This window comes from Hirundo rustica, chromosome 4 (genome assembly GCF_015227805.2).
Source record: "Hirundo rustica isolate bHirRus1 chromosome 4, bHirRus1.pri.v3, whole genome shotgun sequence".
In the NCBI taxonomy this organism is placed as follows: domain Eukaryota; kingdom Metazoa; phylum Chordata; class Aves; order Passeriformes; family Hirundinidae; genus Hirundo; species Hirundo rustica.
The window spans coordinates 27,295,695-27,322,186 of record NC_053453.1 but is presented as its reverse complement, the minus strand read 5'-3'; the positions used below and the strand labels follow the sequence as shown (position 1 = coordinate 27,322,186).

General features: G+C 35.9%; 1 protein-coding gene across 1 annotated transcript in view; it reads right to left on the bottom strand.

Annotated features, from left to right (window-relative positions):
* Positions 1-25,624, bottom strand: part of IMMP2L (inner mitochondrial membrane peptidase subunit 2) — a 423,567-nt gene extending 397,943 nt beyond the window's left edge. The window contains exons 1-3 of the mRNA XM_040062071.2: positions 25,597-25,624; positions 16,384-16,521; positions 9,586-9,689 (exon numbers count right to left, since the gene is read on the bottom strand). Coding sequence (XP_039918005.1) covers positions 9,586-9,689; positions 16,384-16,518 — 239 coding nt within the window. The 5' untranslated portion in view covers positions 16,519-16,521; positions 25,597-25,624. The remainder of the gene's footprint in view (positions 1-9,585; positions 9,690-16,383; positions 16,522-25,596) is intronic.
* Between the last annotated feature and the right edge of the window lie 868 nt (positions 25,625-26,492).

Here is a 26,492-nt window from a genome sequence, read left to right as displayed (position 1 = left end):
CATTAAATTACAGACATGACATGAAAATTTGTAGGTAACCCCTGTCTTTGCTTCCAGTGTTCTATCACATTAATTTTTTTGCCTTCATTTTAGTTGCCTTTTATATTTTATTCCTGACACATTTTTCTCTGGTTTTCAGTCCTTTATGAATGAACCTAGTCAGACTTCATTGAAAATCTAACAAGTGAGCAGACAACTGCTTGGATTCTTGTGTACTTTAGAAGGCTCCACTTCTCCCTTGGAAACCACTGTCCTCATATATTGGCAAAGCATTTTTCTTTACTGTAATATGTTAAACATGTCCCAATCTTCAGAAGTTTGTTTGCAGACTGCCACCCACCCCACTGACTGTTGCACCACACACATCTGCCTGAACCCGCTCATTGTTTCTCCTTCAGAGAATTTACAATCTAGTTCTAAAACCTAATTGCAATCTTAACACTCTCTGTATGTTCAGCTATTAACAAAACAGGTTTTCAATGCATGGCTGGGTCTCTTGGAAGCAGTTAAAAGAAAAACATCGCAACCACATATACAGAACAACAGGATTTTAGAAACTCCACTTCCATGCTATAAAACAAATTAAAAACATCATAATGCTTATTGTAAACATTAATTAGTAATGTTAACCTTGATAGTGTACAGCTATTATGCCTCACATTTTAGACGTTCCATTGCTGAAATTCCATTTGAGGAAAACAAACAGAAGAATTCAGGCTGGTAAGTACCTCTGGAAGTTATCTACTTCAGTTCATGGCCAAAACAGATGCAACAAGAAAGGCAGATGAGTATGCTTGGGTTTTTGCTAGTCCATTTTCAATTAAGGCTGGAGGTTTCATAGCCTCTCTGGCTAATGACTTGGCAATTCCAATTCTGCTCCTTTTTTTTCCCATGTGTAGAGTCAGAATGCCCCTTGCTGCAACTGTGGCCTCTGTCTCATCTTTCTGCTGTGCGTCTCTGAGAAGGACTTTTCTCTGTAGCTAATCATCAGATAGACAGTTGACAATAACAATGAAGTCCCAAATACAAATACAAATATGTACACATGTTCTTAAAGCTAAATATTGTTCAATTGCACTTTTCAGGAACAGTTGATTGTGCATAAAAAACTAATGTTACTTTCATCAATATAATTTCCCTAGGAAATACAGTGATTATAAGGTTAATTATAATTTTAAACCTGATAATTTGCCATTCCCTTGTTTTTGCCTTTGCTAATAGGTTGAAAAAACAGAAAACAAGGCCAAGACTGCTTATTACATGCAAAAATATTCATGTCCACAATATACTCAGCACAGGTCAAGACCCATGGTTTTTCTTCCAACTCCACCAATTAGATTGGAAATAAATATTTTTCATGTGTAAGCAAAATTCACTTTGTCAGCATATGTATAGTTAATTGAAAGATTCCTAGAAGAAACACCCTGTAGTTAATATTTATGGTTGCTCATAATACAACTGACTAAAATGGCCTAGGGGAAGTTATTACTGAAAGATAAAAGTCAGCCGTGGCAATATCTAATCTATAATTCGTCCAAGAACACAATGTTTGAAATATCCTGTAAAATAAAATACCACCTCAGTATTTCCCAAATCGTACACAAAATGAAAGCAGGCTAAATAAAAAAAAAAATAATAATAAATATATATATATATATATTTATATTCAGGTGTCTTTTTGCATACAAAGAACCAATTTCACCTGGTTAACTGCTTTAACTGCTTACATCCAGAACTTAAAATATAAATAATCATATGAATAATCAGGCTTCATCTCACAAGAAAAATTACTGCAGGATTCAAGAACTGCTGAATCATACTGTAACATCCTACATATATCTCTCTGTTAGAGCTTTCATACTACTGCAGGTAGCAAAACTTTGCACTGGAATATGAAAACCTTGATGCCAAGGAACTGGATCTCCTTAAAAGATAATTGTTTCATATGGAAAAGAAATAGGAAGATGATTTCCAGACTTATTTTACAAAAAACAAACAAAAAATCATTACTCCAGTTCCACATAAGTATAGAACAACTTCTTCATAATAGGTGATACAGCATCTTTAGGTCCAAAATGTGTAATATTCACAATTTAAGTAAAGCAATATGAAAGGTAAACACTTAAAATAGTGAGTTTATCTTAAACTGAATCTAGTATTTCATGAATTCAGCACTCAGCATTTCATAAGTGCAGTGGAACCTAACATTAAGTACTTTGATTTGTTATCATCTCTAGGAATCACAGTCAGAACATTGGGTTCACTTTTAAGGGAAGGAAATTACTTTCAACAAAGTATCACTTTAACAATCTAAAGTGTTAAGATATCTGATCAGCAGATTAAACAGAGTATGTATTCAGAGCATATATTTAAAAATTATGGTCCATCTATATTTATGATAATCAAAAATACACTTACACTCTAAAGCACAAGAATAATCATATGAATACCAATTAATTTTTTTTATCCTATATCGTCACAGATTTTCAGTCTGAATTTACATAAGGAGGTGTCTAATCTGAGTACCTGACAGAGAATGAGCACTGGAATTTCTCGTTAGTTGCTGAAACAATTATATTGCCTGCCACTTTCAGCAATGAGATTGTGTAGCTTATTTCACTGACTTGTAAAACCTTTCCTAGTTCCAAGTACCTAGAAGCAATACCAGTCATAAATAGCAAGTAATTACTTCTCAGCAGTTGGAAATATACTGAGAAAAAAAACATACCAAACATTTTCCTGTAAGAGTTGTCAAAGGTTCAAGAGTTTCTTAAGATTCAAGGAAAAAACATTCAGGAAACATATACTGTCACCTTACTGTACATACATGGCAGCAGATCCTGCTACAGCAAAGCACATTCCTAGTATCTAAATTATATTTCAAAAGGTAAAAGTGACATTTTTCTAAACCAAGGCAGGCTTCATGCTCCTTTTGCTCAGCATGACCTTCACAGGGCAGTCAGCCATCTTACTGTAAGGCAGAGTTACATGATCAGAGACAGCTTTTCAGCCAATCAAATCACCGCTGCAACTTCTGCAACGTTCCAAGCTGCTGTCCACTTAGACCCAGGACCTCCAACATACTGTGACTGCCCATCCTCAAGAAGAGTATAAAAAACTATTCTATGCTGTTCCATCTCTTTTAAATTTCTATTGAAAAGGTAAAAATTATGTCACTTGGTAAAATAGGTTTTCCCCTCTTCTTCATTTGCCTGATCACTAAAAAGTGAAGTAAAAAATAACTAAATTGAATTATTAAATCAGTTAATTTTTGAGATTGAAAATTACTGTTAACTCTCCTCCAACAGCAGAACATAGGGTCTCCTTATGCATCAATTAGCTGCTAACACCACATCATCCTACAATTTGAAGATCACAACATAAACAGTTTTTCTCACACCTTTCTAACTTTCCAAAAATCAAATATATGTATATATTTGTGTAACTTCAAATTAACTTGTTTTTATTATTTACATCCTGTTCCAGCTGAGTTGCAACACTACGATAACTCACAGTTATTCCAGTGTAAATACACATAAGTCAATATACTTATCAGTATATACAGTACCAATTCAGTAGCATCAAAATTAAAGCTGTTCTATACTGGATAATCTACAGATCTGTATTTTTAAGTATTTTGCTTCTGAGGTGGGCAAGACTGTAATCTCCCTCTACTTTCACTACAATGGTTCTTAAAGAAATTTTATGCTACATACCTCAGAAGTAAATTCAACTAAATCCTAAAGACTGTGCATCTGACTTTAATTATTTTTGTCAAGTCTCTCAATGCTGCATTTTAAACAAAACACCAAGACTATACTATATGCAGGAATACCAAAAACAAACAAACAAACCAAACCCAAAGCCTAGAACAACTGGGTAACCAATGAAGTGGATTTAGTAAACTTCCAATATTACTCTAATAAATGTTCAGATGTTCAGAAAGCAACAATTTGTTTCTTAATTCAACAGCAAGGTACTTAATTCAACAGCAAGGCAAATAAAATAAAAATCAACCAGAATACGAAGTTCTGACAGCACGACATACAACACTACAGTAGTCTTCCCAATCAATCAATGAATCAATCAACACCTCTTTCACAAACAGCAAAGGCCATCTGACTTTCCCATCATTACCTTTTTAAAAATAAATATAGCTGGTTTTAAATCTCCAACTTGAAATTTCACCACTAAACAATCTGCAAGCTATAACATTCATTTTTGTGACTTTTTGACCTAAAGACTCTTTCCAGCAGTGGTTATTGCAATTAAATCTTGTCAACTTCCTAGTCATATCCATAGACTTTAAATGTAACAACCACAACTTTAACTGCAACAGCTTCTTTCCTCCACAACTGTTCAGTTTCCACAGCAATGCAATACCTTCCTACTAAACCCCTTCCGAGCACCTCATATTAAAACCAAGGATCATGTACACTATCTGGAAAGTTTCCTTAGAAAAAGGATTTCACTTTATAAACAGAAGATGCAAGACTTTCTTCCACCAACAGTATTATGTATTACTATATACACTTATATATAGTATGATACCCACACTAAGAATAGATCATAACACAGATAATAAAAATAGAACTATATATTTGGTTTTTATCAAGAATAGACATGAGAGGTTTTGGGTTTTTTTCACCAGCTGAAGGAACAGAATAGGAAAAGATTTTCTGAGGTCACTGAGGCACAGAAACTAAAGTGATTATTTAGCTTCTATGTCAGCACAACCTCCTTTGCGGTGTCCTACCTGTCAAAAGACAGATGACTTGGTACAGAGACCTAAGTACAAACAAAAATAGAACAAAAGCTGGAAGACTTAAGAAGGCCAAGCAGAGGTATTCATAAAAGGTTGTCCAATATTTTAGTCAGAAAGCTTTCCTAAATGTAATGCAAGAACCATTACATATCCATTCATATTATGTCTTCCAGAATTTAGTAGAAAATCTTTTCATAATTACAAGTAATTCAAACTCAAGGCAGTACCTTCAGTAAGTACCTTCTTACTGTAAATATCAAACTTTTTACTAAGTTAGTCTCACTAATGAAATTCCAATTAGTGATCTTCTATGAATAGCATATATTCAGTTTGCACCATTTGAGAACTCTTTTGTTTTCAGCTAAACAAGACTACATTCCTTCAAATATTGCATTATTTGTATTTGAATGTATGGGCTGAAACTTGTTGAACCATCACATAAAATCATCATTGCAATTATCTTTTCCAGTTCTCATTTCTGAACAAATGCCAGTGAAGGACACAGCTGCAGAAACAACCTCAAATGTAGTACTTTGATTATTCCTCCAGAATGATGATCTGCACTGGATTTTTCACAGATCAAGCTCATATAAATGCTTAGCAGTTTACCCAAAACAAAGGAGTTTACTGAAAGGTCTGAGATAATATTCCTCATAAGGATAATAAGGATAGGAGACGAAGTATGATTTGGGGGTTTTTTAATGTCAAGGAATTTTCTATGTAGAAAGTCGGGTTTGTATTTAAAGCAATTATGCTCCTACATGAGAACTCAAAAGAAGCTGACAAAATATACAACATTTATTTCCTTATTTTTATAGCTGACCTTTAAAAACATGTTTTTAAACATACTGCCCATTTAGCTTTTATAGTTCATATTTTAAAAGCATGTTACCATTCAGAATGTACAGAACAAACGGCATGTTTCTCTTTTTTATTTTCTAAGATTAATTTAGCATAGTTATTTTTATTTGACAAAAAAGAACACATTCTAAATTAGCAATGGAGGGACACCTGGCAACCTATCCAGCAAGTAGGCTCCTGCTCTCAGTCAAATGTTGGAGAAGGTGTTCTCTCTATTACAGACAGAGCACAACCTTTAAATTAACCTCTAATTTTTGACCTCAAGGTTAAAATTAGCGTCTGTGACTACAACCCTAACTTTTTATCATTTGAAAATCTAAACACCAACTTTTTTCTACATTAAGAAAGAAATTTTGGAATAAAAAGACAGTATGATTGTACAATCAGGACAGGAGGTTTTCCATAAAGGCAACCAAAATTAATTCTAGACCTAGAAACCACTCTTTGGCAACATTAATTAATAACAATGCCTGCATTTGTACACAGTAAAAAACAAATTACAGACAGGTAAAGTTGGCAAAAATATCCCTTAATCTGCAGCAGAAGAGCACTATCTCTCTAAGTACTGGGACGTGCAGCTGCAGTATATATTCCCAGGGAATTGCATGAGCTGTACAGCCCCCACTGTGGTGCATATGGCTCCAGCTACAATGCTGCTGGCACTCAAACTTTACAGAGTAAAACCAGCTGAGAGAACACTATGTATCTTATAACTTGTTCTTCAACATCTGATAAAGTTCTACACAACTGTTGAGATCTACCTCAGCTAAGCTCTTACAAAATAGATGCCTGTTTCAACAAAAAGGTTACTGGAAAACCAAAGTCTGCCTGGCAAAAACATGCACTCATCTTTGAAAGATGACCTCATGTGCTACACAACTATTTTTTTTCTCTTTGAAAACAAATAAACACGCTTCCAAAACTAAAAACATAAGGCACTTTTTTCTTTTTTTTTTTTTTTATCTATTTAAGAGATGGAAAGGTAGTATTCTAGAAAACAGAACAACAGAAATTACTTCACTTATTTAAAAATTATTGCTGTTTTGATTTTCAGTGTATTAAGTGCCAGTAATATAGCAGCACCTAAATAAAGCAGTCGAGCAAGTGATCATGTTAAGAACGATAACATTTTGCTTAGTTCTGAATCAACTTAAAATGGTGAGTTCAAAAGTGACAGCATGCAACACTGAGCTCTCCTGATTCTAGTATCAATAAAAATGAGTTCAAGCTAAAGGGAAAAAAATATTCTAAAGGCTAAGGTAAGACAAAACTATTTGTAAAATACTAAACTGTAATTTAAGATTTTTTTTTCTACCAATCTCCATTGGTTTTACCTGAGTCTAATTTAATATTTTTAAAGACTAATGCCATTCGATATATTTTGTCTAAAACAAGGTAAATGCACATGTGTGCATGCAGTGGCTAATTTGACAGCTGTGGTTGAGATGAGTGGTTCACCTACACCAGATACACAGACTGAGATGACAGAGACACATACATTCTTCATTCAGTACTTTTACTAGGTATAAACACCAGCAAGTACTTGAGTACTAGGGTGTTCATTTGCAACCAAAGTTATAAAATTATATGTGTGTGTATATATATGTATGTTTATCAAGAACTAGATTGGACAACAGAGGGAAAACTTTTTGGATATGCAAGCAGTATCAGAATCTTGACCACAGACCCACTGATTCTCTTCTGGGGCATCCAGGACTAACTCATCTCTTTGTTTTCTTCATACCATCAGACATACTATGTCATTCTGGATGGCTGCTGTTTCTACCACAATTCCTAAAGGGATTGTTGACATCCCAACTAGCAAAGTCCATTGTAAGTAGAGGGTCAACAGGCAAAACTTGGAGCAAAGAGATGAGTTTGAATGGCCCTGGTCATGCTGCCATGAAGGAATATTTTACTTCAGCTCTTGTTCTGCTAAAGACTGCCCTTCCACTGTTAACCTCTAAATTATCTTCTGCTGCAGCTTGGCAAAGAGGAGATAGTGGACAAATGTAAAGCAGCCAACAAGAATACAGAACAAGGGTTTACATATCCATTTGCCTATCTCAGTCACACCAACCTTTCTTAACTGAATTTCTTAGAGGAACAGTAAAAAAGCACCTGATGGGAGATCAGCATTCCCCTTCATGCCTTGCCTAAGGACTCTGAGGACCAGCAAGCAAAATTCATGCATATATCTAAGTTACAAAAATCATAGGTAAACAATCAAAATAAAAACAGATAGAAGTATTAACCCATTTACACAATAAAAGCATTGTATAGCAAAATTACGTCTCAAAAACTGAAAAGTACAAAATCACATCCAGATACTATATCCTGCAAGACTTTGCCACACAATTAAAAACTTAACAATACAATCAGGAAGCAGGCCAAAACTGCTTCTAACAAACCCATATCATGAGGTACTTAAAAGCTGTTACTGATAAATGTAAACACTAAAGGATATTTTATATTAAAACTATCCAATAGATTATTTTTATATTGTTCAACTCCCTTTGTATTGATCTTAAAGTGCTTTTAGAATACTGTGATCTGATTATCTAGGGGACTTCCCAAAGACTAAGAACGAATGAAGCTGCATGAAACAGCTTCCTCTATGTGGGTGTACATAAACTCCACCTAGATTACGGAAAAGTTCCCACACATACAAAAATCCCCACAGCATCTAAAATACTAGTTAACATGCTCAAACATGCAGCAAAGTGAAAATAACCAATGCAGATGGCTCAGACAGAATCACAAACATTCAATGAATATAATAAGAATGAAACTATTAATTTTGTTTTCTGATCAGACAATGTGTTCATTTTCTGCTCTGTCTATTAATTACTAATCAGTTATACTGACTCTTTTAAACTATCACCAGAGCATGACTTGGGCAGAGGGATGCACACACAGGCAGAATCACATTTTACAGCAATCATTAAGTGACCTGAAATTGGATTCCTTTTGCAATATTATCTGTAGCAAACATGAATAAATTCTTATTTGTAGCTAGACTATTTACAGAAAATATTACATGACAGAAAATGAGACAGATCACAGCGCAAATTTTAAGTATCTAACAACAGAAGAATACATGAGAGCCTTGGCTTTAAGAGCTGGTAGTGAAAATTGTCTTACATATTACCACTACAGTGAAGAGCTAGGCAAAAAAATGGGACAATTAGAAAAGCTATATGACAAAAAGGCAGGCAGATAATATGGCTTCCAAAGACATTTCTGTTACAATCTACATATTGTGCATTTCACTTACAAAACTAAAACCTTAAGCCTGAACTCTCCAAGCATATAATATGAGTATGTATTATATCCCTATACCAGTTATGAGCACTTTGACATTCTATTTCTATATTATATTAAGGCTGAAATGGAGTTTCTGTCCTGTTAGTCTTGGGTATTTTCAACAGCGAAACACTGCCACCTTTTGGCTTGATACATAGACCTCCCAATTTTAAATGTCAAATTATATATTTTGCTCCATTTGTCCTTTATGAAGGTGGTTGAATTCTTGTGATCCTACCTTAGATTTTATTCAGTAAACGTACTTCATCAGGAAGAAAAACATACAGTATTAGTTGATAAGGAATAATTTTCTCATAAGTACATAGCCAAGCAACTTAAAACTATACTCCTTTAAGCCACATAACGTTTTATCTATTTCTATCTCACAGCTCTTTGTTCTTGGCAGTTTTGGTACACATATACACTGTATCACATGATACAGTGATGATCTTGCATTGCATTCCTTTCAAGTAAAAACTTGGTAATGCATTCTTTGAACATCTGAGTTTTGACAAGATGACAAAAATAACAATAATGCATTACTTAAAATGTTATGTTCCTTGCTCACATATATACCTACATTATTGCAGATGAACCATCGATGGTTCAATATCTACATAAGCATGTCTTGAAATGCATGCAAAATTACTTACACCAGTGACACAATGTCCCCACGCTGTACATCATAATTTCTAATGCTCCAGTGGTTTAACAGTACTACATCAGATGCTTGTCTTCCCCCAGGATTCAAAGAAGGCTGAGACAAGAGGAGAAAAATAGATCTACATTTAGATCTAAATTTCCTTTATCAATCTTCCACCTAATTCTCTTTCCATCAACAGGTGAAACCCATTAAAATTGGTAAAAACATACCCACTTACTGTAAGAGACCAAGAATCTGTTGTATTACAGGAAATAAGTTTGAAATATATTTCTTTATTAAATGACACATTAAATAACATTAATTTATGACAAACTCTAGTTCACATCTTTCAATGCACTACTGCATGCAAATCAGATTACACAGGATAAATACTTAGGGCAAGCCTGATGAAAAGAAGGGATTGTTGTTACTGCTTATCATTTAATATTAAAATCAAAGGAGAACCAAGTACACTAATTCCCAGGAAAAAAGCAAACAAGCAAACAAGCTTTTTGCATGCATCTTACTATTTATAAAAGCATAATGGACTAAAAATTAAATATGTACTTGTAGCAATACTAATCTCAGCATCCTCTGCAAAGGGGAAAAACAAACCCTACACCTACACACTGACACTGGCAATAAATGTAGGACTTCCATAACGGGACACAAAAAGGCATGAATCAAAATAACCAAGTAATTAACGCATAATTAGGAGGTACATCAAATCCCCCAAAATTATTTTGTGTGATATGATACAAAACCAGGGTATACCTGATCAACGCTGGCTCTGAGTTAGCTCTTGGAAAAGGGCAGAGGAAGGAAGAAGCCCACTGCAGTACTGTCTTTATTTATGTTTGCAAGGCTTACTTTAAAACAGAGACTCCTTTTACTAAACAGAAATTATGTGAGTATTCCAGACTGAAGTTTTCTAATAGTTTATCTCTCAGAAAGCTTTTTCAGAGTCACCAAATACAATAACAGTATCTCCCAAGTTGGCCAAGAGATAACTGCTAATGTAGATTCGAGTTAGGTGATACATGCAATAAAGCACGTAGTGCTGAAACTAGGCTACCCCTCCTTTGTATGATAACTGCAACATTAGCTAAAAAAATTATTGCTATAGTAGTAGTAGAAGAGGAACTTACAGTATACCTGGAACCATCACATAAACCACTGGGCTTTCACTGCTGATATTCCCATCTCCAAACTGATGGTACCTTTGACGAGCAAACTAACACGGGGACTGAAATTAACTCTTCTCAACCCTAGTAATTACACAGCGTCGAATTTCATTCCATTGTTATTAAGTAAACTTTGCTCCCAAATAAAATGATTAATCAGTATTCATTTTAAACTTCAAAAGCAATTTAGAAGCTCTGATTTCTCTTTACTATAGTTTCTTCATTCACCATTGTTAAACAGATTGGTTGACAAAGACATACTTCAAGTGGAATTTGTGAAAAATTAGTTTTTCAAGGTGCAAGAGGAAGTCATGTGGTAGGGTCCTCAGTAGGTGTAATGCACATGAACAGTAAGAAATACGATAGGATATCACAGGTCAAAAGAATAAACATGGCAGGGAGAGGAGGAGGGATATGATGCCATATGTTCAGTTGAAGAGCAAATGAGGCTAGTTACATTTTGGGCTACAGGCAAATTTCTAGTTAGGTAAAACAGGGGATCAAAGCAGATCACTTTAGCACCCATAAAGATATGGTCCAAGTCTAAGCTATAAATATATTAATACTCATTGCTGTTTTATTTACTAGACTCAATCCACTGCAAGAAACAGATAAATGAAAACTAGGAGCTAATTAGCAGTTATTTTATTAGTAGTTTTTAATCAGGATTTCCAGAATTATTTATCACCTTTACAGCATTTTCCACCAAAGGATCAAATATTTACATACAAGTGATTTACATACAAATTCACAAATAATCTGGTCATACTCACTTTGCCAAATGTAAGTACACAGGGGCCAAAAGCTTAAAACACTACTAAGTATAAGGCAGAGACCAATCTTACAAAGCAGGAATCAAATAGATGACATTCTCACAAAGTAAACTTTGTGAGTATTCAAAGGTATCTGCCTTTAAAGGCCAAAGGAGAAGGATGAAGCAAATAGAAACCTTAAAACCATTGTTCCAAAAGATAATGTATCACAGCTGATACACAGAAAATATCTAAATGAGTATTCACACATTTCTTGTATCAAATAAACTTACATGAACTACATACATCTTACAGAAAAATATAGCAGATAGTTATGGTATTGCCCTAGCTGCACTATCCCAGTTGACTCCTATTTATTTCTGCATTTAAACAAAGAAAATACCTTAGAATTTTAATACATTTAGATATTGCATAAGCTTTTTAACTTTAAGCACTCTAAATGCATTTTTAACAATACCTGACCTGATTTTGACATACAGAGTGGATATCCAACTCATTATACATTAGAATTGTGTTTGAGAAAAATAAAATGGTATAAGCTTTTTTCTTCTCTCTCACCAAAAAAAAAAAACAACAAAAAAAAACACCCCAAAAAAACCACCCACACCACAACAACCTGACAAATGTGCAGACAATAATACTCTTTTATTAGAAGAAACTGAAGGAAAACTAGGAGGCAATTATTCATTTACATCAACAATTCACTACTGTCCATTTAAAAAAATAAAAGGCTAAATCCTTCAGCAAGCCTGTCTCTATTGTAAATAACACAAACAGATTCCACAACAAACAAGTATAGAAACAATACAACTTATTCCTCATGATATTTTAACTAGTAGTAAGGTTTCAGGTCTAGCAAAATCAAAATACAGCTTCTGCAAAAGGAGTCAACAAATATAGCATCACAAGGGCTTTTTATAAGAAATAGAATGACAAAGAGGCTTCTTACTTCTAGTCTGAAGCATTATAACTTCTTAGCTTAAGTTTTCGGCATAAAAGCCTGCTACAAATGAGGCACACAGGTCTTAATTTAAACTGTTGTGCAGAAGCCACAAAACATTACTCTTTCCAATTACTAACTAATCTAATGCTAAAAGCATGCAAATTGAGATCCCCAGCCATATGATGAAGCCTCATAGGACATGAGGTTCCATAAGCAGGAGGGTAAAAACATGCCCTTTTGCTATAAATAATGATTAACTTGATAGTTGTTACACTGCTAGTGAAGGTCACAACTTATTTGCTTGTAGCTTGGGGAACACAAAGAATATTCATATGAGCTTACGGGCTTAGGTACAGTAATCCTAATAATAAAGTTAGGAGGAATTGCCACAGAATAATTACAACTGCTATTATGCATAATGGAATAGAACATTCAATAATGTTTGCTGGAGAAACACAAACGCTTCATCAGAGATCGCTGGTCAGGCCACTTCCTGTAATCCTTAGTATTGAACTATTGGTTTGCAATAGAACTTGCATTTAAAGCTGCACATATGCTGTCATTTTCTATCCCACCTGAAAACAGTCCATTTGATTTAATGAATTTACAAATTTATATATACATGAGGGATTCCTTTTTCACATCTTTATGTATGAAGAGTTTGTAATACCCCACAAGCAATGAAATTCAATTAAAAAATAACATAAATCAATATCAAGATGTCCATATGACATTAAACATTTAAAGGTATACAGCCCACACTACAAGAAGTCACACCAAAAAATCCCACAACAGGCAATTAAGAAATCTTATTACTAGTTATTTGTGTCACTTACATCTAATGCTGTAAACAGATTACAACTCACTAGAAACCCTCTATTAGAAGAATGCTAGATGAGCACATCAATCTAAATCCAACAAAACTACCTTGTGTGATGATTTAAAAACCCGGTAAATTTGGAAATAGAAGATAATGAAACTATTAAAACTGTTAAAATTATAAACTGCAGTAGTTCACTGTTATTCCCTATAGGTTAGAGTTAATACATATATACACTGAAGTCAGCACAAGTGAAATTATGACAGGTGGCTGAAAGCACTGAAAAATACAAAATCAGCTTGAGACCACAGAATGCATGAAGTCTGTCTTAATTGATTGGGTCAGAAAATTTGTATTTTCATTAGAAGCTTTATTCATATGCTTGCCAGGGTGACAAAAAGTGTTCTCATCATCAGTAACTATGAAGCAGCAGTAAGGCTGGTCCAGAAAAAAAGGAGAAAGTGTACGGGAAGAGAAAGCACACAGCAGAGAACAAGAGTAGGAGAGCAAGCATGACACAGAGTAATTTATTTCTTGCTTCTTGTCAAAACTTTTAATTTCAGGCTCAGCAGGAGCCAGAATTATGAGTACACAAAGCCAGCTAGATGTTTAGAGGTCTATTACAAACAAATTCTTGCCAATCTTACCATGATATCAAATTGAGACAATAAGGTATCACAGGAAGCATGCAATTGAAGGGTACAATCTGACTACAAACTGACTGAACTTCAGTCTTCCTCATACCTATGGCTTTCAGATACATTTGACATAGGTCACTCTCCAAAGAACACAGTTAACAGACAGAATTGCAACATGACCAATACTCCCGTGAGCTACTCCTTAAGACAGGGATATATTTCTTATAATTGTGTCCCTGTCAGACTCGCTTAGATGTCTAATAAATCTTGACAAGGAAATTAGTATCTTATTAAAAGCATTAAGATTTTCTTTTTCAATCTGGAAAATAGCAATATACATAGATGTTTAAAAGGAACCTTTATTTCAGTTCTGTTTCAGAATAAAACCAGAGAGTTTTACAGACAGTGAGGTGTCAGTAAGATTAAAAATGCCGGCTTTTTAGCTATCCATTTTCAATCAACAGAGGGAACATTTAGTTAGCAGATAGAGCAAGGGAAAAGCTTCCATTTTAATAATCCAGTGAATATATATTGCTTTCCCTTTGTCAGGCTGAATAAATCTAAGCAAATAACTGTAGTGTTTTTCAAATCTTCCATGGATGAACCACAGTAAACTATGTGCTCTTCAAGTGTGTACAGAAGCAACACTCCAAAACAATGCCAGAGTATTCTCAAACACTTGGGACTGACTTCAAAGAAAACATAAAACTGAGTTATTAACCAGAGGGGCACAACAGACTTGTGGAGAGGGAAATCCAAGAAATTTCTTTCCAGCTACTAAAGCAAAACTATTAAGCAATAATGGATGTCAAACAGAACATTACATCAGAGGCAGAAAAGATCAAACAATAAATGGAAAAGTGGTATGCTAAAAAAACTAGCACTTCAAAATTTAAATGCTCAGGTCACACTCATTAGTGGGAAAAAAAACCCCAAAAAAACAACCAAAAAAACCCCAAAACCCAGAAACAAACAAAGGCAGAAAGTCAAAACCATAAAATCCTACATGAATCTGCATCTTGAATGTTCCATGTGGCTCTAAGCCTGCAAGAGAGGCAAAAAATGGGAAGATGGCAAACAGGGGAGTTGTACTCATCTGGCTGATTTTGTACTTCCCTAGGTGCTGTGCTATATATATGAATTTCTCCTGTCTGAAGAGAGTAAAAAGGTAACAAAACTGTTTTTCACTGTTTTCCCTTCCTCTCATTTTTAGTGCAAATTTCTGGCTCTGCAACTGCAAGCCCTGAGATTCTCCTCTTTCACTAGCCATCAATGATACTCAGAATAACATCCATGAAAAGAGCGAGGATAACTTACAGTACACCTAGCTTATGGCCTTGGATTGTAGAATTAGTGGAGTAAGATGATTTTACTTTCATCCCTGTTCTTGATGTGAGAGCTGTCTGCTGAGATTTATTTACAGAGTTTAAACATCAGATTACAGACTGTCACAAAAGATGCAATACCACCTTGCCATTCCCTTCTCCCCACCATATGCTTTTTAGAACATTAAACATAAATTAGCCAAGTGCTGGATCAAGCCTAATTTTTCTAGCCCATGTGTAAATTCTGCATAATTCAAACTCCAGCAGCTGGTCTTGATTGCTATGAAATCTCTTCAAGGTTCTGAGTTTAAGACAATCAGAAAAGAGAGCTTGACATACAAGAATCAAATCCTTGCTCTCTGCTAATTGGAATGTTGCAACATTGGAACAAAATACATCATAGTTATCAGCGGTGATGAATACCAATGTGTCGTGCATAGGATTTAAAATGCAAAGTAACAACATGGAAATTTTCTATCTACGTTAAAATATGGCTTTTTCAAGACCAAATAAACAGCAAAAACAAAATAAATACTCATGAACACTATTTAACATCTAAATGTTACACATCCTATTTATATTTACTTGCTTACGCTGTATAAACATTCAATATAACCAAAGTAAAAACAGTGAACTGATACCTTTTTCTTGATAAACATAAGTAATAATAGTAGGTTCATGTCACTTTCAGTATTCTTCCCTGCAATGGTGCCATATGCATTCATTAGTAAGAACAAGTGTAGCAAGAAATAGTTTTGCCATACAGTTACTATAATGTAGCTACTAAAAATTAAAAAAGCCTCTTTGTGAGTCACCAATTCAATCCCAAGAGACGAAAGTATTGCTCCAAATATTTCTAAATGTTTAGGAAGATAACAAAACAATCTATCGCTATTTCTTCTTATATTTTCCTTTTACTGACCCAGAATTTTGTGAAGTTTTGTTTTCAAAACCTTTTCTTTCACATCACAAAGGATTTAGCAAAGTAGAAATTAAGCTATTCCATACTAGAATGTCATATAATAACAATTGAGAAAAAGATTTTTTTTCAGCTTTTTTTCCACCAATATCAGTGGAGAGCCACCTTTTAATTTCCTGACAGACAAAAGATATTTACAGCAATACCTGCATTGATGCTCCTTCCACTCTTGCGACACAGGCAACTCTATCCAGGAAAGTCACAGTTACAGGAACAGCAACAAAGAAACCTTTAAAAAAGGCTTTAATGTATCTCTTCCCCAAACCCGGAGCCTGTGCCATAATCTGAAAAATATGAAGGAAAAAGTTGTTATAAAACAAATTTGAAGTAACATCAACATGTAGCAATTCAACACAGAACAATTAAGAATAATTTTATTATTTGTTAGAGTCTCAGAATATCCAGAGTGGAGGAAAAAAAAAAAAGTGTACATATGAGAATGGGGAAAAAGATTGGGGAAAAAACCCCAAACCAACAAACCAGAAATCTACATCAGATTTTAAATGTCTATTCTACAGAACAGAGCTTGATACTTCACATTTACCCTTTAGCTAATTTGAACATTTCTTGTAATCCTGTGCTAGCGGAAGTACTTGGTAAAAATGACTCAATGTGGCAGGTAAACAAGAAGCAAAGTGATGCAACCAGACAAAATTTAATAATGCATTTTGGAAAAAAAAGAAGCATTGCAAATAATTTTCTCTCCATACCTGGTATTTAGTAATTTTTCACCCCTAAAGGTGGACTGTGTTAAGCAAAGGAAAGCTATTTGCAACACATCACCATTTCTTTATTAAATATTGTCACAAACAAAAATGTATAAAGGCATCATTTCCACACTAGTGGTAAAATCAATTCAAATTGTCACATATATCATAGGGACACACCATAACACAATGACTCCTTGTTCACCACTCCATCACAAAGTTAAAAGTATTTTGGCAGACTAAGACTAATGTAATAACACATGGGATAATTCCATTCCAACTCCATGTATTATACTATCTCCCATCTATTTATTTTACCCCTGAACCACTGAACATTCTTGTAAAATAACACAAAGTGCACTGAAACATTGGCTGTTTGATTGTATTAGTCACACCTCTGAAAAGCAAGCAGAATATCCAGGTAGTGCTGCATAGACTCAAGCCAAATTTACATAACTGCGGTTTCAGTATCAGAAATGCTGTCCTTCACCTATTGGCAACTCCTTTTTAAACCTCTGCTTGCACTTAATGAATTCCTAGTAGATCAGCTTGTGTTTATATTCAAGAACACAGAGAGTTATTTTTCAATTAAAATAATGAAAAACACAAATATATGCAGCTTCATTCAATCCTCTTACAAAGTATTTAATTTTTCACTATATATTTTTTCTTTGTTGCATTTTCAGAAACATGCAAGTGATGAACTATTTGTATGCAGAATATAAAATTATCTCATTCTGATAAAACAGTACTGATGGTAGTATTTCTGTCACAGAAAGAGCTTAATTCCAAATACCATAAAACTTAGAAAACTCAGTTCTACAAAGTAAGCCATCTCCATATTCTTTACTGGAATTCTTTATAGATATTAATAGCTTTGCAATGACAAGATATGTCTTCTAAGACTATTATTTCTAAAATTCACCTTCAAAAGGTTTTAATCCTTTTTAAGTGGAAATATTTCATCATCTTGCTCATAAGTTTACATTTTCACACTGCTTATAATTCAGTCGTTTTCCTTCTGAATACCTCATGAAAACATTTTCAATTTGCGTCAACCACTTTTACAAATAATTTGGAATATTTGTGAAACAGAACAAACATCTCACCATTTCAATACAAAAGCTGTAAGGATTTACTCTTGACTTATCATTTAAGAACTTCTTATTAGAATCAGTCAACCAAAAGAGACTATTGCCTCAATCAGCAGAGCTTCACATTTGGAAAATATGCCACATAAAAATAAAAATCTCAAAAAATCAGGGTTTTGTCTACCTTCTGACTTCATCATTGTCTACACCTTAATACCCTTCTGTCAACCTATTTACTTTGTATCTTGAGTTTTGTGGCTGGAAACTCTATTTTGCTATGAGGTCTGACATCTCAGAACTCCTCCACTCAACAGCAATGTCAGCCACAAAACCATTTCAAGACCTTACCGACAAATATATTCACCATGTTCTCTAGAGTAACTTGAGCAGGAAAACATTGCCTGACACATGCATCACAGTATGGCTCATTTAGGAATAGTTTTTAAAAATTCAGAAATTAAACAACTTTACCTCTCTTAAAATTCCTCAGAGCCAAACCTCTTTTTCATTAATAATGGAACATGAATATTCATCCCATTCTTTCTACTAAATCCATGGACAGATATTGTTATAAACTTCTTGCAGAAGCCCCATGCTAGTATCTACAGAAAATCTAGAATCTGAAGAGAAATAATTGGTCAGACAATCCACAGGAGACCAACCATATGCTTCCTAGAACTACAAGTTAATTAATAGTGACAGAGAATCTAGCAGTCAGGTTAAAACTGCTAAGACAAAATGCTTCATTCTCAGTACACCACTTGGACTAGGCAACACCAGCAGTATTAAACAGCTGTGGACAACGCTGGGAATTAAAGTCCTACTATTGTGGGTTTGAACACGTAGCATTACACAACACAATATATAAAGAACATGAGGGGAAGAGCACCAGCATCACCCCTACAAGCAACCAATTTTCAAAGCCACCAAAACAAAAAACAGGTCATGTGCTGAAGGACTTCTCTGCTGCCCTGAATTTTCTCCTCTCCTCCCCTCTCCTCTCGGTAACTGATCAAACCACTGGTTTCATCTTCCCTGTACACCAAAATGATGAAACCTTCATTTATAATGATGTGCTACATTCTGAACTTTTCCTGGTTCCCCATCTCCCCCAGCAAAGGACAGCTTTTCCCTGTAACACAGACTGAGACGGTCAGCAGAGACTTTTCTTCCCAAAAGGCAGCAAACATTTGCACACACATTTCAAACAATTTGAGAACTATGTAAAAACAATCTGTCTTTAACCTTAAGTCCTCTGATATAGCAAAACATTTTCAACACATAGGTAAGTTACTATATGCCAGTATCTGACTTAACAGTACACACATTTTTGCCAGGTCTGTTTCATAAGCTTTCCCCTCAAAAAAGCATAGACAAGTAACATGCAGAGTTGCCATGGAACTGTTGACAAAATAGTTCACCACCCAACTGCCAGTAAATGGGAAGTTACCCCTCACTCTTTCCATATGAGGGGCTTCAAGTTGCCTTGCACTGCCACAGGGGAAGAGCTGGAACACAGGCAGCAGAAAGACAGTTTGCAGCATTACCTTCTATCAGTTACTGGACATGTGAATGGATAATCCTCAGCTGATAAATAGTGCTGGATTAAAATGTGCAGTGTTATCTTTTCTTACACTTTGATGGTCATAGGAGAAAAGAAGAGGAAAAAGTAATGATAAGGATTTACTGCAGTCACAAGAGAGAATTCAGGCAGTAAAGGGTAGACACAAATATGACCTCTGGTTGGAGTTTTTAATAAAGAAAACATAAGATAACCATCACTTCTGAAGGTAATATACTGGTCTTAGAGATTTCTAAAACGTCTGTAGATTTTAAAAGCATCATGTTTCTGGAGTGAAATTCTGAGACACAGTGCAGTGTCTGATTTATGATAACAGGTTTAAATGCATGTCAGTGAGGCAAGCAAAGTACTGTTTGCTGAAAAAAATAATTTCCCTAACACATATTTCTGGATCTCTGCCCAGCTTGACACCTCGAATAAGATCAACAAATCACAATACTTAAAAGATGTGAAGGGGAAAAAAAGAAACTAAAACAAATACAAAAAAACTCCAGAATAAAGTATTTTAGAGATGCGTACCCTTTTCAGCATCCGTAAGTTACACCTGGCTTAGGGAAAAAACCCACAGAATAATTCAGTAGAACTGACAAACTTCAAACAAACAACCTTGAAAACTTGTTTGAAATGGAAACGTGGACAAGAAAAATCCAAGATCAAAAATGCTAGCATATAGCAGGTCAAAGCATTAAGAATTTCACATTGTGCAGCTCAGAGATTAAGGCAGATGGAGCACAGCATTATCTGGACTGAAGTATTTGGTGCACAAAAGGTCCAGGGATTATAATGAGCCTCTCGTGGGTACTACAACATATGGAGCAGAGATGCTATTTAGCTCTCTATGTATAAAATGTTTATTTTTTTTTTTCTTACACTTGCCTGCACATTAGAAATCACTGTTTATCAAACAGCCTGCAGAAAATCATCAAGTAATTCAGAAAGCCCCAGGTTACAATATATTTGCAAACATAGGTACTTAAAAATTACCCACAGAAGTATGATAGGAAAAATAGCTGTAAAAACAAGGCATTAGCAGTCATCCGCAAAAGAAATAGAATGGCCCCTGATGTGCTTCTACAAGAAGACATGTGAGGGAACAGGAAGGAGGGAATTACAACCTATATGCAAAACAACTACCCCACCAAGACTGCTACATTAGTGTGAAATGACCTATTTGATCTTGTTCAGGAATTAGTAACTATATTATTTATAGTTGAAGAATCCATTGAAACTTCTCTGTCAATCAAAATATGCATTTTCTATAGATCAATGGCATCACATTAGAATTCAGCATATATGGTTTGAAAACAAAGAAGACTGCCATAACAAAAAACACCACAACACATGAATAAGCCAAATTTTATTGTGTCCTATGAAAAATAAAACTGAGGACAAAAGCTTTTGTTAAGACTGGTCTAACTTGAAGATGAGGTTATACCTGGCTTAACAACCATGATTAACAGGATACTGCTCAGTATAAGAATTTGTGTGATCTTCTTAACACATTCTTTTTCACAATCTTTCATGATACAAGGCCAGAGCTAAATACTGCCATGCAGCCTGACTCTCATTTCCCATTTTAGTTGTACATTTCCATAACTTTTATATTACAGTGATTACTGCAAGAGTACAAGTGTGCAGAGTTTTTAGTAGGCTGATTTAATTCACATATATTTATCTAAGTACAGGCTTAGACATGATGGTGATGAACGCTACAGAAGAATCAAAATAGACTAGTCCACAAGTTTTCAGTTAAAATAACCAATACAGCTAAGTGCATTTAAGTTTTCGTTTAAAAATTCTATCTGGTTCCAGAGGAACTTTCATTTATCCTTCAATAAAGCCAACTCTATCCTGGTATTATTCCACCATAGTGGTATTATATTCTGCACAGATTTTACTCTTCCTATTCCTCCATCATATTAGTCTCCTACTATCCCCCAGCATACAGATATTAAAGAAGACCCCTCTATTGTGAGTTTGAAAATAACTCAGGTCATGGAAATTACTGCTGTGTTATTGAAGAAGCAAATCATAACCTAATCTGCAGTTTCAGCAACTGCACACTATGCTCCGCTGTTCTTTTTTCCTTCCTCTAAATTAGTCATTTTGTTCTGACACCCAGATGTTTTGCCTGTTCCAAATATAAAGCAGCAGATTCTGTTAGTTTAAACTCCTTTTGTACCATTTTGTTATGCCTTTGCTTGAATTCAAGCAATTACAATTTCCATGTAATAGCTCACAGCCCTAAGAAATACATAGATTTTTCCAGTATACCACAATAAAGAAAAACAACAATAAAAATCCATTTTTCTAATCTTCTCAGTGCTGTAACATACAGAGAAGTTCCCAGAAACAGACAAAACCAGATCAACTATAATGAGCTTTCAGCTCACAGACCAAACAGAAAAGCTTAAACCACAATCATCAACATAATCAGTCACAGAATTATAATTGGGGGGAAAATATCAGTTTAATGTGGAATTGATTCTTCTTTTAATATAATATTACTATATTGTATCACTGGGATCTATGCCATGTACAAAGGCTTAGCTGACATGTTGGTTGTACTGAAAGAAATTCATATTTCTATTCTTACAAATTAATTTTGTGTTTCAAGTACACAAATTTACCCTCATGGAAAATCTTGTATTTCCAAACAAAACATTTCACTCTTCAATTATAAGCAAAACTGGAAGAAAACACAGCTGTAGACCAAAGTTACTCTCAGCAATCAAATTAACAACTAGTTTAGGATGGCAAGTAATTAGCCACCCCTCAGTTCTGACAGGTTATTAGGGATTCCATTTGATAAACACAAGCATCAAGAAAAGGAATTACAATTTTAAAAATTGGTAATTGTTACAAATCTGATTTTTTCCCAGTACTTAAAACTTCAGATGTAATAAAATATCTCCCAAGTACTATCACACAGGCAACTGGCAGAGTACCAGCCCTTCTAACATAAAAGTTACAATATTTGGGTTTATTCATGTTCCTGCGCCTTCAAAGAAACCAAAGGTCACTAATATATACTGCAGAGAAAGGAAACTACTAAATTACATCAATTTTTGGAACTCACTTAAGAGAGCAACATAACACACATTCAGCTTCTTACAACTGAAAGTTCTGTGTTGCTTTCAGCCTAAGGATTCAATGCCTGCAACCAAAGTTAATTGTCTGAATTAATTTTAAGTGTCCTTTGCAAACAACTACCAGCTGCTGCTATGTTTTGCTCTCAAGTAGACTGCATAAATGAGGAGTTGCTTCCAAACTTACTGAATTTGTAAATTATATTTACAGTAAACAACAGCATAACCTTTGAATTTCAATGAATTTGTACATTCATCTAGTCAGCTCTCTGGATTCTTTCAAGCACCATAGAACTGTCATATTAGTTGTGGTTATCCAGAACCAAACTTAGGCAAAAACAAGTTTAAAAAAATTTTTAAAAATGGAATATTCAGTTTTCAACGAAATATATAACTAAGTATTCAGACAACATTCACTGAACAGCCTAAGAATAACGGCACTCAGTTTCAAACATTAGTATCATCAGAAACAAACTTCCAAAAGGTTTTGCTTTTGGATTAAGAATAATTAAGCTTCATATGGAACAGAGAAGTTTTTTCTAGCCTAATGGAAAGTCAAATGAATACAAAAACAAATTAATAGAAGAAACAAGATTTTCAGCTATAAATCTTTAAAGCATGCCAGTATGCACTGAGTATATGAGGACAAAATAATGACTAAAAATATTTATTATGGTATAAAAAAAAATGATGCCAAGAGAAAGAATAGAAGATGTTTTTACTACTTGAAAAGTATTTTCTATTTTCAGCATACTTCACTAAATCTACTAGTTCTCCCACAATTACTTTAAAAGAAGTTTTGCACATCCTTGCTCAAAGCAGGGAAATTGAGACTGACTCCCCGACAGAACACTCCCAGGAAACCCAGCAGTAAAACCTAATGAACCAGCCACTTACTGTCTGCTGTTTGGGGGATAGTAATAAACTAAATGTATAAATACAGAAAAATATGCCTTCAAAACCAATTTCCTTTATTTTAACAACTCATGTTTTATCCTTGAACTCTAGAGGTCACTGTGGGACTTGTTAAGGTCAGACCCAGCATACTCCATCATTCCCCCCACATTGTTTTTGAGTCTGGGATTTGTGATAACTTAATTGCCATGTAAGCTTCTCAGGTCTCAAGAATAAGCAGAACAGCTTAATAAATATAAGGATACAGATTTCCAGAAACAGCTGAAATGTATGGCACCCTAGTCATCTTATAAATATCTCACCGCAAAATTACAGCTGTGACTGTGAAACCATTTGAATCCTAAAATTATTGCTAGCATGCTTAAAATATTATTTTCAGGGGTCTGGATATCACCCACTACTATACCATGTGTATAGTTATTTACCAGCACTTCCAGGAGAAAATTTATTTAAGTAACAACATACAAGTTAAATAAAAGAGCCTGTACTTTTGAAAGTGATTTAAATAAAAGACTCATGGAAAAACTTCCAAATACAGTAGTTAAACTGTTAACTTAAAAAAAAACAACAACAACAACAACAAAAAAACCTGCATACGTATTCCGTTACAAAGCTGCATATTGGAAAAATAAAGTCTAATTCTGAAGTTTTCTAGAGAAATTATTTCATCTAACCTGAAAATTGCCAAGAGGTTCCATCTTCCTAGTATATTTTGCTGACAATTTTGATTTTCTGCCTAGCTGAATGATGAACAAGTATCTGTGGCATATGCTTTTATGGGAGAAAAAGAAAATAAAAATGTGCTGCTACAAGTTATTTAGAGAGATGTAAAGAAGCTTTGACTTTTCTGGTACCCTGGTGTGCTCAAGGAATTCCAGTTTCACAAAACAAGAATGGTAACAACAACACCAAAACAGCTTCTGTAATGGAACACTGGCTAATTAAAATATTTTACAAGGTTAGAGTCTACTTGTTGTTCAGCTGCACTTTTTCTAAGCTTTTTGCCAACTTCCAAGAATATTTGCTTTAAAAGAGTAGGAACAGCAGAGAGACGTGTCTAGGAACTGCCTGAACCTCTTCAGCTTCAAGCATTGCAGCCTTTACATGGAGAAGCATTTAACTATGAATAGATTGTGGGACAACCAGCAGACATGGAAAAGCAGTCACTTTATGACAAATTATATTATTATAAACAAAACATATTAAAAAACATTTTGAAAAATTAAAAACTATCTATCAGATGTCCAGGGTGTAGGATAACAGGAAAGCCACCCCATCCGAATTTTGTTCCATCAGAACCCAGCCATTAACATTAGTCCTCATAGGACAAATACAAGATGTGACAGAAGTTTCATAAAGCAGAGAAATATGTTAAGAACTGCTTTCAGTCCAGGACCAAGAGCAGTACACAACACAAGTCCCAGCTGCAGACATGACGCCAATGAGCGGGAGCAGAACCCCGGAGTCGCTTCCATGCCCATTCCCTCGCCCAAGTAACCCGCCTTCCACCGGCAGCACGGCACGACCGCCTGCCGCACCGCCTCTAACGGGCGGAGGATGCACAGAGCCGCGCTACTGCTCGCTATCGACTCTGCCGGTCCTTTTTAATCCAGCCCCTTCCCACGGGAAATAGCTCTCTCGGTAATCTGAAGGGCGAGGAAGGGCGGAAGCACACACCCGACCAGCGGCGGGGGGGGCAGCAGCGGGCACCAGCCGTGAGCGGCGCTTCCGCCAGCCCCGCGGGGCGGGGGCAGGGGCGGGGCACAGGCGGCCCCGAGCGCTGGCGCGGGCTGGCGGCCGGGCCCGCCGCGCCGCGCCCGCCCGTCCCCGCCGCCGCACATGGAGCCCCTCTGCTCACGCCCGTCCCCGCTCCCTCCTCCACCAGCGGGCTCCCCGGCCTCTTCCCCGCCCCGTCTCTCCGAGCCCGCCCGTCTCCCGTGGCTCCGCCCGGCTGCCGGCCGCTCCCGCCGCTTACCCTTCGCTCCGATCCGCGGGGGGCGGGCCGCAGCCGGCGCGTCACGTGACGCGCGGAGCCCGCGGTGCTGCCGGAACGGCCGCCCCGGGCCGACCTGAGGGGCCGCGGCTGCGGCACCGGGCGGGCTGGCGGGCTCGCCTTGTGCCACGCAGAGCGAGACGGGCCCTGCACCGAATAAGGTTCTTGGCCTGATCCTTTTTCAGACCCTGTAGTTGCAGTTTGAGTCCCCAAAAACTTGAGGATGCTGCATTGCAGTGGCTGTGTTTTCCGTCAGTGAGGATGGAGATTCAAATACCCAAGGAGTATAATCTTGTGGCCGTTTTTTGGCAATTGGACAAAAATAAATCTCTTTGGATATTCATAGGTAATATTGGCAGTGCTTAATACTTCAGTACAAAGCTGTTCTGTATCTTGCATATAGTGTGACCCGCACAAAAGGACAGGATTTTTGTTCAGCCGACGACTTCCCCTAGAGCACACCAGATTTCATCAGGACTGATGTCTCAGCCACGTCTGCTGCATGTACAGCTGGCTGCATCGTACTGGCTTCAGGGATGATGGCTGCGTTTTCCCGGCTGGTGCTGATGGGTACACCAGGGCTTGTGTTTTCATTCAGTGTTTAGTTGTTTTTATCAGTTGCCGTAACGAGTGCAGGTGCCATTATACTCTGAAGAAGGAGGTTTTTCAACATAGTACATATACCTTCAAGAGTCAATGGGCAAGTTCATGGAGGCAAAATCCATTACAGATTATCACACACGTAGGAACTTCCTCTGGCTCAGGGAGTTCCTAACTAGATGCTAGGAGATACTTCTACTAGTTAGGCCATTGTTGGAAACCAATGTAAGATGACACCTCTGCCGAGCCTGTGCAGTCAGATATTTGCAATTTATTAG